General features: G+C 31.9%; 1 protein-coding gene across 1 annotated transcript; it reads right to left on the reverse strand.

Moving 5' to 3' along the window:
• Positions 1-1,126: 1,126 nt before the first annotated feature.
• Positions 1,127-9,981, reverse strand: LOC134258013 (microfibril-associated glycoprotein 4-like). Its single transcript, XM_062740574.1, has 4 exons — positions 9,732-9,981; positions 1,924-2,060; positions 1,666-1,762; positions 1,127-1,239 (listed from the first exon to the last, which is right to left on the reverse strand). The coding sequence occupies exons 1-4, from the start codon at positions 9,979-9,981 to the stop codon at positions 1,127-1,129; spliced, it is 597 nt and encodes a 198-aa protein (XP_062596558.1).
• Positions 9,982-13,087: the final 3,106 nt, after the last annotated feature.

A 13,087-nucleotide genomic window follows, 5' to 3' on the forward strand; every position in this document is an offset into this window, starting at 1 on the left:
TCTTAATAATGAAGAACATGTACATGAGAAACACAATTTAACATGATTTTTCCTGTACAGAGAGATAATTAAAAGAAATACAATCCAACAAAACGATGCACAATTCATATAGCACCATTTTTTGTGTAATAATAAACCCCAGGCGTTTTACATTTTCGATGCATTGGTTTGTGTGTGTGTGTTTGTTGTGTAAAGACCATGTGATATATTAGTAAACACGAAAAGATGAAAAAATAATATCTCTCAGAAATGATGCCTTTAAAAATTATCAAATACAAGACGAAGAAAATAATTCAAAATTATATGGAGGTAAGATATGGTATACACCTAAATGTTTTAAAATATATATACGATTTTCTTTAAATAAAACATAGGAATCGCAAATATGAATGGCATTAAAATGTTTTTAATTTTGTTTTTTTTAATTTGAATTCCGTTTCAGTGGGAATTTTAGCGATTTATCCTTAAAAATTGATATTCGAGATATAATTTCAGCGATTGTTAAAGCTCACTACAACTAAAGTTCAATTAATTTGAAGCTATCTTGGCACCGTCTCTAATAATACCATGATTAATCTTCGCTAAAAGATATGTTTATACAGTATGTGTCCGATGATTTTTTTTTCTTTGAACATCAAATTTTTGTGAAGATGTCGACATTACAGATAAATAACGCTCTGCAAACTTCTTTGTTTGTTTTAGTTTAAATAAGAGTTATTAAAATTTATCAGAAAACCCAATCTGAATAATAATGGTGGAGCAGGGGTTTTTATTGAATTTCTTAGTTAAATATAACTAACATAATTTATTTGTATTTAAAATATATAATTTGGAATTTTATCTACTTGACAATAGCAAATTCAATAGCCGCAGAATTCATAAATTGTACCTGTAAATGATAGTCTTGAATATTACACCTGTTTAATTAGCGTGGAACTAAAAAGTATACAGAATATAAAAAAAAATCGTCTTTTTTTTTTTTAACTTACTAATCTTTCAACACAAAAAGTATAATTGTGATGATATACGTAATTTAAATGAAATTTTAAGAACTAATCGCAAATGCACTGTACCTAAGGTCCCCGTGGCAGGTCCTGAAAGAAAGAGTTGATATTTTCCGGCTTAATTAGACAGAGAATCCGTCGTACATTTCATACAGCGTTGTACCATTCTGTAGAGTGATGGAAACATAAAGGGATGCCTTATTCTCCTTTGTTAACAGATGGATGGCGTCATTTCCTGTATAGTAAGATAAAATAGAAATCAAAGTCTATTGCAATACGATAATTGTCTTTTGAATATGAATATATACACTTTAAACAATCAAACTATTTCCCATAACCTCTAGTCATTAAAGTAGAATTTTGCTTTTTTTAAAGAAAATCACGACGAAAGATTGATTCTTCTTATTTTCTTTTTTTGGTAAGATTTCAATCAAACACGACCATAGAGTATTGTCACAAATATATCCTTCAATCTCAAAATAAGTTCTTTGAACCACGTAGTCGGAAAATAGCTCTTCAAAGCTAATGTTCTCTGTTGATGTACCCGACTTTAAATAAATATTATCTATCTTATCTTTACGTTTATTTCCATTCTATTTGACAATTGAGACAGTTTGTTAGTTTTTGAAGCGGTTGAGTTTTTAAAGAACATGTCGATTACCAATCCAGTAATTCTGTTCTGGGGCACCAAAACCACTTTTATATTCCGTCCAACTTCTGTCAAAACTCACGGATCCGTCTACACGTTTTTGAATTGCCTTTAAAATTAACAATTATAGCAATATAATTCTCTGTTCTGAACAAATGTTTATTACAAATATTATAATACGAACTAAAATATACGTATTTTATTATTGTTTTTAAGAATCGGAACACTTTATATGAAATATGCATTATAAATTTAAACATCTGTACACACAGTCCACCCTCCTTCCATTGTCTTCATATCACAGTACACTGTTACAGGCATGGTAATGGTGCGATATGGGTAAATGTCGTACACGCCAGAATTAGAGCCAGAATTTTCATGAAGATCTTCACAATCAAAGGGAATTGCTGAAAAGGGAAAAATAAAATGCTTGAATCAAGAATCGGCCAATTTATGTATTGGCGAGCATCGTCAAGTGTTCGTTGAATCTGAGGTCACCATAAGTATTGGAAATAGACATCGGCAAATAATTGTTGATGTTGGACCAAACATTGGCTCACAGTCGACTAACGTACAAATGACAAAAAAAACAATGTTCACCAATGTTCGAGCGATGTAAAGTACTTCAGCTTGAATAAGTGATGCATCATCAAGCCTTTATCAATCTGGTGTAACGTTAAATGTTGATCCAAGTTGAAAATTCAGCCGGGGGTCATTTTTAACTTTGGGAATATTGAACCCAGGTGTTTTTTCTACGTTGAGAAGAATTGAGACCAAAAGTCGTTGAATGTATTCCCGGGGTAATTTTTCATTTTTTTAATTTATATTCTTATCCCTGATGACCTCAACACGTTGAAAATTGACCCCACCTCAGAGTTTGAAAATGATTTGAACTTGGAGGTTGTTTTTTTACAGGATTTATCAGTATCAGTAAGCCTATCATCCAATGTATATATGTACATTTTGATCAGTGCACAATTTCATTCATCTTCAAGCATGGCAAATTATTTTTTGACAATACTTTCTAAAATCCATGGCATCCATAAATACAAACTTGTGAATAGGGCATAAAACAAAAATCCTGAAAATCTGGTGTAAAAATAAGGACATCAATTAGCCAGACTTTTCCATGAAAATCATAAGGACGCTACACTTTAAACCAAACTTCTAAACCAGTCACTGCTTTCTTTTGGAAATATATGTTTTCATTTTTATATATAGAAATATTGTAAAGAGTGTTCGGCAGTTTTTTTAACTGGTACTTGCCCTAAAACCTGCCTCATCAAGGGTCAATCTTCTCAGTGTATTCTTGTGGTAAACATGATACAAAAATTATATCATAATCGCCTTTGCTTTCGTCTTTGCTATAAGCTTTAATTGGTTCCGAAGTAAATATTTCTTTGCATCTTGTGTCTCTTTTCGTTTCATTCCAGTATTTTAAGATGCATATTTTAGTTCCTTGACTCTCGAATTAATCAATTTATTATGGGGTCTCGAGTAGCCGAAACTTTTATTTAAGATCTCATTTTTGTATGTTTCAATTATTCCTGTGATAATAGGGTCTCTTTCTGGATCGGAGAATCCGCGGGTATGTTAAGGAAGCATATAAGTCATTTCTCGGGAAATTTAGACTTTTTAAAGAAAACTAAGTTTGATTAACTACCAAAACCGCTGATAAGCATAAACTATTATTAACTATTGCAAACAGACAAAAAGAGTGTCTAACGCAAAGACGTACATCACCACCACGACATCACGTGACTTCTATTAATAGCGAAATTTTCCTTAATAAAAAGGCTAACAGAACAACAATACCCCGGAGTTTAATACTTTCTTTGAGTAAATAATATTGTTGATAAACATCTAATTTACCTAAAAAGTGCTGCTAGAATCCCACTGTCCTGTCAATAAAATAATTTATCTATATATTCACACGAAACCTTACCCCATGTTTTGAATTTTATACATATGAATCGAGATTTTTCGTAAAACAATGTTTAACTCGGGATTCTAGCAGCACTTTCCAAGTTTGTCGAAGGGCAAACTTTCCATTTGTACAAATCTTATATTTTGAAATATCCAGCTTATTGTTGTTCTATCGCATTATTTTTGTCAAGAATGACAGAGGAAAGGCCGACCGGGATACGTTATATAGCTAACTGTCTTCGAAAAAGAATAAAATCGATGAAAATAAAATAGGATACCTTTATAATTGACTGAACCCCTAATGAATTTCACATAACATTAACGAGATTTCCTTTTAAAGTTCATTTTACGTATCTTTGTACATGCCGTCTTAGCCAAATTCTCTTTACAAAACATAATTAATTCTCAACTTACTTGATGTACGCATATGACGTCATCGGTGGTAGATTTTTATCACAATTTTTATCAATGTTTACACCTTAATATTCATTTTCTAGAGTTGAATTACGTCTCTAAATGCCCATATTACGAAAACTTGTGTTATAAAATTGATGTCATCTAGCCTACTATGACGTCATAATGTAGCACCGATTTAGTCAAGGTAGAATATTTTGTATGCTTCCTTATTACCCCTGCGTCCTCTCTTTGACAAGTGATTTTTAATGTTTTGTAGAATACTGTAAAATCACATATTTTCGATGGGTCAAATTTTCGTGGTTTGAGGAAAAAATGTTGGTTCGTGGGGATTTGATTTCGTGGATAAGAACTTTTTAGTAGTTATGTATATGAAAATTTACTTTTTGTGGTGGACATAAATTCGTGGGATTCTTCATACCACGAAAACAACGAAAATTAAACCCCCACGAAAATTAGTGATTTCACAGTAATACTGAGAGCAGTGTCAATGGGATTTCTCACATGTCTTTTGCATTTACCTTTAACCAAACCTTTGAATACCGCTGGGTTGTAAGATCTTTCTCTGTGTAGATATTGGAAATTGTTTGAAGGCTTTATGTAAGATTTGATATCAAGTTTGTTTGATTCTTAAAATTTTCTTCCATTATAAACTTCTGTGTCTAAAAAGTGTTTTGAATGAACAGAGATTTCAAAGGTGAATTTTAAGTGCGGATGACACTGATTGCCAAGGTCAAAGAAATCGAGGACCCTAAAAAAATATAATTAACTATAGTTCACTATAGTTTACTATAATAAGCTATTGTAATCAAAGTGCCAAAGTTTTTGTCAAAGTTTTCAAAGTGTCAAAGTTTCCGCCAAAGTTTTTTCAAAGTGTCAAAGATTTCGCCATTTTTTTTTCAAAGTGTCAAAGTTTTTGCCAAAGTTTTCCAAAGTGTCAAAGTTTTCGCTAAAGTTTTCAAAGTGTCAAAGTTTTCTCCAAAGTTTTTCAAAGTGTCAAAGTTTTCAATAAAGTTTTTCAAAGTGTTAAAGTTATCACTATAGTTAATTAAAGTTTTCAAAGTGTCAAAGTTATAACTTTAGTTTACTATGGTTAACGATAGTAAACCATAGTTAACTATAGTAATTTTTTTGTTAGGGAATCTCAGTCTCAGAGATACCCCCTACCCCCATATTCCATCTTCTACTTAACAAAATAAATATGTATTGTAGGGTTCGTTCTTGAACTGTTTGATTAAATATACCAAAAAGATCACTAAGCCTTTTAATTTGAAAAAAAAAATCCGTTTTTCAAGTTTGTTATTATGTTATTTATGTTGTGCATAACTAAACAGGTATTAAATCGTACGTGCATCATGCGTTAAACTCTTACCATTTTCAAAATACTAATATGACGAATTTTCAGATTGAAATAAATGAAGTGATTTTAGCAAAAAAGAAATATAGATAAACAGATTCATGAACCAAATTGTATATTGTGTAACTATGTATACTAATAGGATTTTCATATACTAATGATTTAATTACATATACTAATGATTTTTTAAAATAAATATTACACGAAATATTGCAATTTTAAACTACGTGTAACTTTAAGATCTATCATATTTATTCTAGGAACATAACTGAATTAAGTGTGTATTGATTACATTCGTGTCGGGAACAAATTGAAAGTTGGGGGGGGGTGTAAAAAATAATTAACAAAAAAGAAAAAAAAAATGTTTGTCCATTGTCAAAACTAGTAGTCCAAACCCAAAAAAAATCCTATTTCGGGGAAGGGGGGGGGGGGTTGTTAGGATCTAATTTCACTTTTTTACCAAGAACTACCACTTACTCTTCTGCCTGTCGGAAGCGGGGCTAATTCAATTTCACTTTGTTCAAGGCCTATATTAACAAAATAAGGGCAGGGGGGCTAAGCATCCTTCCCCAGCCCTTCCTGACGCCCATTGGTTAAATCACATCAAACCAAGTCATAATTATGTGTTTTATGCTGTTGAATTTAGAACCGGTTTCATGATCGATATTTCCCGACCCGGCTCAGTTTTCAACGGACTAAAGTCTAAATTCAACATCTTGGGTCTCAGTATTCAACGTTGAAAAATGACCCCAGGACAACTTTTAACCCGGGTCAAAATTTAACGTTACACCGGCGGGTAATCAAGCCTTTTTAATGAAAAACTCATCGATTGTCCATTGTGTACACCATTACTGAATAATGTGACTAATACTTTAAGGACTATTTTGCTGATGAGGACCGGTGTTGTGACATCGCTTTTACAATCGACTAACATAAGTCTACAGCCACTGGCCAGGAAATATAACTTAGACATCAGGAACTACTTCTTACGTCGCGGTTCAAGTCGACTGTAGGATGTGGAGATTGGACCTACAAATGAGACCGTGTAAACTGAGGTCCCATTTTGCATCAGATTTTGGCCCGAAAAAGATCCCGACTCAATGGCTCTCGTATGCATGTATGTCGCGTAAAGGACATAATTTGAAGCCCACTATTTACAGAGAGGCTTTATATAAAAACAAGTATACAGAAACTAGAAAAGAAACTCGTTGCGAGCAACGAGAGGTCTTCCGTCCAATTCTGGAAAAAAAAAAACCCCGCAAAATCGAGCTGAAAAGTGATATAACTTTTCATGGAATCAAAGGGGATTGAACCCGGGTTGCCAGCGCAAAAATCCAAAGCGCTGACTACTACGCTATTGAGACCATAGCTTTAAATATACATTTATATACTTCTGCAACAGTACATCTGTCTTAGAATAATGAAAGGCGGGTCACTATTCTTAATTTTGCGTCAAACGAATCGAAAAAATCTTCGGGCCTTTTTCTTTAGAATGTTCCATTAAATAGGTGTGATAGTTTCAATGGAAATAAAAAAAAATGTTCGTATAGCTTAAATTTCATTTTTAAGAAAGTATATTTAACGTATTAACACATATCGTATATAGATAACTAGCACTATTTCAGTGAAACTGCTATAATTTTCAACTGATTTTTATTTTGCTGTTTATCCCTATACTGAAATATCCCGATTACTTAAACTTTCATGTACAGCTTGAATTGCTTCGCCGAAAAGCGTGTCGCCCTATGACGGTCAAGGAATCAGACACCATTTATGTTTAATAACTTGAATGAGATCATTGAGACAAGAATGATGATATAAACTCCATTAAATTATCTTTTTAGATATGGTTTTCTTATTTCTTTCTTTTCTATTTGTTTAATTCAAGTGTGCATTAGGAAAACGGTGGTAACGTTTAATACTTACTATATATGTTTCTTAAAAACTATTACTTATAACTATGGTTTAAAATCTGTTATTCCGCAAAAAGTAAAAGATACTAGGTATCGTATTTCATTTGCACATTTGGTCTTTTCTTTTTCTGCTTTGAGAACCGGCCAAAACCAATTATAGAAGACGTTTGAGAGCACCATGGATTAAAACATAGTTTGACACATGTTTGCAACGTAACAACGACGTGACAATCCTAGTATTCCTTTACACTTCTTTTATCCCTATTTTACTTTCGTTCAAGCAAACGCTCTGCTGCCTCCGTAAACCCCTATTGCGAAATGACGGAGTTGACAGAGATAGCCGCCATTTTGGACCCACTTCAGATTTTTGAATGTTAATTTCTAGAGTTTGGATTTATCAATATTCAAACAAATTACATAGTAAGCTTAATAAGAAGGGTTTCTATTCACATTCTAAAAATCAATGAAAAATATTGAAAAACAAAAAAGTTAGAAAATACGGACTTTTTAATTTCGCTTCCGGTAGCAACCGGAAGTACCGACGACACACGAAAAGGTGATTCGTCACATCTAAAAGTCATCATCTATAATCTCTTACAAGTCTCCAGTTAATATCTTAAACCATTTTCGAAAAAAAGGGGGGACAAAATTGCATTTTAAAATCAGAAAAGTGTCAATAACTTGGAACCAAAGGTGAGTATTCCAAATTTTCCTATCCATGCCACAGCTTCGTATAATGACGCATAATTCCTAAAATTTTTACAAAAAACTACTGAATAGTTTTCGAGAAATCGCCTGCACAAAATTTTGGGGAAAAAAATAAGAATAACTAGATGAAACTCGTTGCTAGCAACGAGAGGTCTTCCGTCCGTTTCCGGAAAGAAAACGTAAAATCGAGCTGAAAAGTAAAAAAAAGATTTGCACACAAGGGGATTGAACCCAAGTCGCCAGTATAAAATTCCAACGCACACTAAATATTACACAATTGGGACATCTACTCTACGAAGCAGTGCCTCTCTCTTAAAAGTATGAAAGTTGGTCACTATTCAAAATTTAGCTCCAAACGCCAGGAGTTAATCTTCGCGCCTTTTCTCTGGAATGTTCTATTAAATAGGTGTGATAGCTTCAATGAAATTAAAAAAAAACGTTCTTATAGCCTTAGATTCGAGGTTTAGAAAATATTTTTAACACATTTTACAAATTCCATATTGTATATATGCATGTAACACTAAAGCGATGAAACTGTTATGAATTTTTAACTTTTTTCAATTTCCTGTTTATCCCCAAAGTGAACTATCCCGATTAGTTAATCGAAAGAGGTCGAAAAACATGGCTCGCCCTACGACGGTCAAGGAATCAGATATCATTTATGCTCAATAACTTGAATCAGGTCTTTGAGACAAGAATTCTAAAATAAACTCCATGAAGAGATCTTTAAAAACTCGTTTTCTTATTTCTCTCTTATTTATTAGTTTAATATGACACAAGTGTGCATAGGAAAAACAGTGGTTAAGATCTGAACTTTCAATATTAATCGATATTCTTTTTTGAGAAAGTATTTTTTATAAATATGATTAAAGATCTGGTTTTCCGTGATGCATAAAAGATATAAGGTATCGAATTTCATTTGCACATTTAGTCTTTTCTTTTTCTACTTTGAGAACCAGTCAAAACCAATTATAGGAGACGTTAGTTTGACACAGAACTGCAACGTAACTAAGACGTGACAATCCAAGTATTCCTTTACATTTCATTTATCCTTATGTAACTTTCGTTCAAGCAAACGCTCGGCTGCCTCCGCAAACCCCTATTGCGAAATGTCGGCGTTGACAGAGACAGCCGCCATTTTGGACCCGCTTCAGATTTCTGAATGCTAATATCTAGAGTATAGATTTATAAATATTCAAACAAATTAGATAGTAAGCATTATAGAGAAGGTTTCTATTAACATACCGAAAATAAATGAAAATTACTGAAAAACAAAAAAGTTAGAAAATTCGATTTTTTTAAATTTGCATTTCGTAACAACCGGAAGTATTGACGACCCACGAAAAGGCGATTCTGCAAACCAGAAAATCATAATCTATCATCTCCAATAAGTCTCCAGTTCATATCCTTAGCCATTTTCGATAAAAAGGGGCGACAAAATCGCATTTTAAAATCAGGAAATTGTCCATAACTTGGCACCAGAAGCGAATTTTCCAAATTTCTCTTCGGATGTAACAACTTCATATAATGACACATATCTTGTGAAAGTTTCATGAAAAACCGCTGAATAGTTTTCGAAAAATCGCCTGCACAAAATTTTGTCAAAAAAAAGAATAATAATAATAATAATAAGAATAATAATAAGAAACAGTAGAATCACTATAAGGTCTTCCGTGAAGACGGAAGACCTTAATAAGAAAATTAGAATCACTAGAAGGTCTTCCGTGTAGACGGAAGACCTTAATAACAGTTATACATACAGTCATATGAGTAGTATCTCCAGCCACTCTCATTAAACAGTCCCGACGTAAAAACCTTCTTGTGGGTCCGACATTTCTTCAACTGAGGATGAAATCCATAGAAGCTACACTCGCCTTGACACATGGCGGTACACTCGGTCAAAGAGTGAGAACTCTGTTCTCCTAAAAGTTCCTCATTAGATTTCTTATCGTTAAACTCTATTTTCAAAGTATATTTCTGAGAAAAAACTGTAGCTTCGGAAAAAGCCATGTATGCGACAATTAAAGTGATAACACACAAATTGCTCATTTTTAAAATTTTTAAAGAAGAAAACTGCCGTTTACTTGTGAATCTGTCAAATGTTGCTAAGTTGTCTAATATCTGCCAGATATATATATCAGAACCTAAATCAATGCCTGAAAATTGATTGGCTAATTGTTATTTAAGTTCTTTATTTTACTGTTGTTAAATTATCGATTTTATTGAAGTTAATATCAATTTTCACAAAAGTATTCTTTGAAATTGAAATTAAGAATATAGCAATGAAAATTGTGCTGTTTTTTTTCTCTGACTGAATACATGCTATGTTGTGATATCGTACAGTGTTTTTTTTTCAGTAGCTATCTTTGAAATATGGAAATTCAATATATATCTTTCTTTATCGCCTCACTCTAAATAAAACTAAGAATCAGCAATATCGAAATCAAGTTCCAAGGAACAATTATTTGACTCTCAGACATTATTTAGAATATATCAATTTATTTCAAATTTGATACATTAGCTTCTAAATGTTAATGTAACATGATACTTCATTACTGGTTTATTTTTTCCCGCTTGAAAAGCGGGAGGGTATATAGTATATCGGTAAAGAAACATGTATCTGACTCTCAGATATTATTTAGAATTCATAAATTTATTTCAAGTTTGTTACATTAACCTCTTAATGATAATGTAAAATGATACATCATTATTGCTTTATTATACCCCCGCTTGAAAAGCGGGAGGGTATATAGTAATCTGTATGCCATTGTGTATCTGCTATTTTTCTTTTTGATCCGATACGTATTCTGGTTCACATAGCAGACTATGGACACTGTCGTTATATTCATTTAAGAGGAGGGGGTATCATTTAGTGATTTCATTGCTTACAGTATCTCTAGTTTACTTTTGAATTAATTTCTTCGGACAGCACCGAACACATCTTAGAAGGACGTAGATTTGTTAAATACAATAATAGGAATACTCATTAAGAATGTTCTTTGGTGTGATAAAATACTTTCTTAAATGGAAATATTCTAACTTTACATGTTCAAGATAAGGGGTTTGTAATAACCTTTTTTTTAAATAAAACTGAGACCCAAAATGGTGAATGGCTAAGATTTCATCTTTGTTATGATTCTTACACTATCTTTTTTAACTTCAAAAGTCAGACACAATATTCTTTGGGCTTGTAGAAATAATGCTTAATCTGCATATAGAAACATACATACATTATCCAGACAAGTGATACTGCCGTGTGTTTGTATGCAGTTTCATTGAAAAAGTAATGAAAGGGTCCTAATAAATCGATTTATTGCAAGGGCATATCCTCAATGTATCTTGTCAAATTTTTAAACATAAAGTCAAGAAGCCTTAAGATATTTGAAAAGTGCTGCGAACTTCATGAAATCTTGGCAATAAATTAATTATAGCTATATTTATTGTAGTTGACCAGCAAAATATTTGACCTGCCGTCTAACAAATTAAATTTTAGCAATTAAAAAAGGGAATTTATAAAGGTTCGCATCACTTTTCACAAACTACATATAGTGTTGAAAAGGATTATAGATTAAACTATGTTTTTTTTTACTTTGTTATGCTCTTGCATTATTGGAATTTATAGATGACCTCTAAGCTGTAAGTATAATTGCAAAAATAATATGACGTCGACATCACGTGACAAGTATAAATAAAAAAAATCTCAATGTCCCCGACATTTAGATTTAAACTACATTATTTTTTTTTTAATATCAATGAATCCCTAAAAAGAATCTCCCATCCTAATAAAGTATGTATTTTTTTATCTTAAAAAATGGCTGATATTGTCATTTGTAACCTTAACTGTGCTGAGTATTCTACGGTCCTGGATTAACGACAGAATGGGTTCCGTGTATTGACAATATATCAAGGAAAAAAGGAGATATACCTCTAACACTCAGTGCGTACTAGTCCTGAGTGTAACCATGGTATATACGAATCGAAGAGAAGACGTTTAAAAATGAGTTGAATTTTCGCTTTTATGTTAATTTTCTAAGGTTTAAGACATACATTTCCTCAACAGGGCTTGTTTTGGTATTCATTTTCAATTCAAAATCCTATTTTATTCTTTAATATCGTTTCGGAACTATTCTCATTCTACGAGTTTTTTTTTACTTTACGAGTGTATAAGGCATTGCAACTATGGTGATGGATTGTTCAGGGCACCGTTAAATTATTCTATCTACATGTAATTGACAACCCAAATATAAAGTTTGAATTCTTTCAATATACTTCTTTAATCACGTGTAATAAGCTGATTTGATGACTTCATGCATGCATATATAATGAAATTCATAGACATCTCTATTTTTATAACAGATCAACTTAATACTAAGATATTTTATTCATAAACAAAGAATTATCGAAATATTCACTTTATTCGGGGGAGGGGCTTTTTCTGATACAGGAAATCATAAAATTTTAACATTCAAAGAAAAGAGGAATCCAGTAGGAGGCAATACTCTTAGAATGGTTCTTCTTGTTTTTACTTGCGAATTACGTACATATGTAACAGTTATCGGAAAACAATTCACCTAACCGATTCTGTAGATGAAAAAGTTTTACATAAATTTTCAAAACTAAACTGAATAATGGAGTTGCAATATCAGTCAAAAAAGTTTTAAAAAGTATCTTTATCGCAAAGTATTTAACTGGAAATCGATATTCAAATTATTTCAAATATCTTTATAAAGTAAATTAATAATAAAAGAGAACATTCAAACAATTGTTCATTGATATATATATTTTTTTTTTTGGATAAATTGTCTTTTATCAGAAGCTGATTCAAATCCATTTTATGAGGAAGATAATAAATAAAATTTTCGTTTCCTTTCTTTGATCTTTAAAAGCCGAAGTGTTTCTAATAAATCATACTCTTTTCATATATAAATAGGTTCTTTTAACACAGATGATATAATTTGTGTCCTTTTACATAGATATTTACGGCTTAAAACGTATCAATTTTAATGATTGATTTATTAATCATAAAGAATTGTACATTTTCGGACCAATGAATTCTACGCCAAATTATGAACATTTTTATCATCCCTAACGTTGTTTCCTGTAAAAAAGGAAACTC

This window comes from Saccostrea cucullata, unplaced genomic scaffold (assembly GCF_032062105.1).
Source record: "Saccostrea cucullata isolate Sc308-1 unplaced genomic scaffold, CSIRO_AGI_Scuc_v1 ctg16110, whole genome shotgun sequence".
Lineage (NCBI taxonomy): Eukaryota > Metazoa > Mollusca > Bivalvia > Ostreida > Ostreidae > Saccostrea > Saccostrea cuccullata.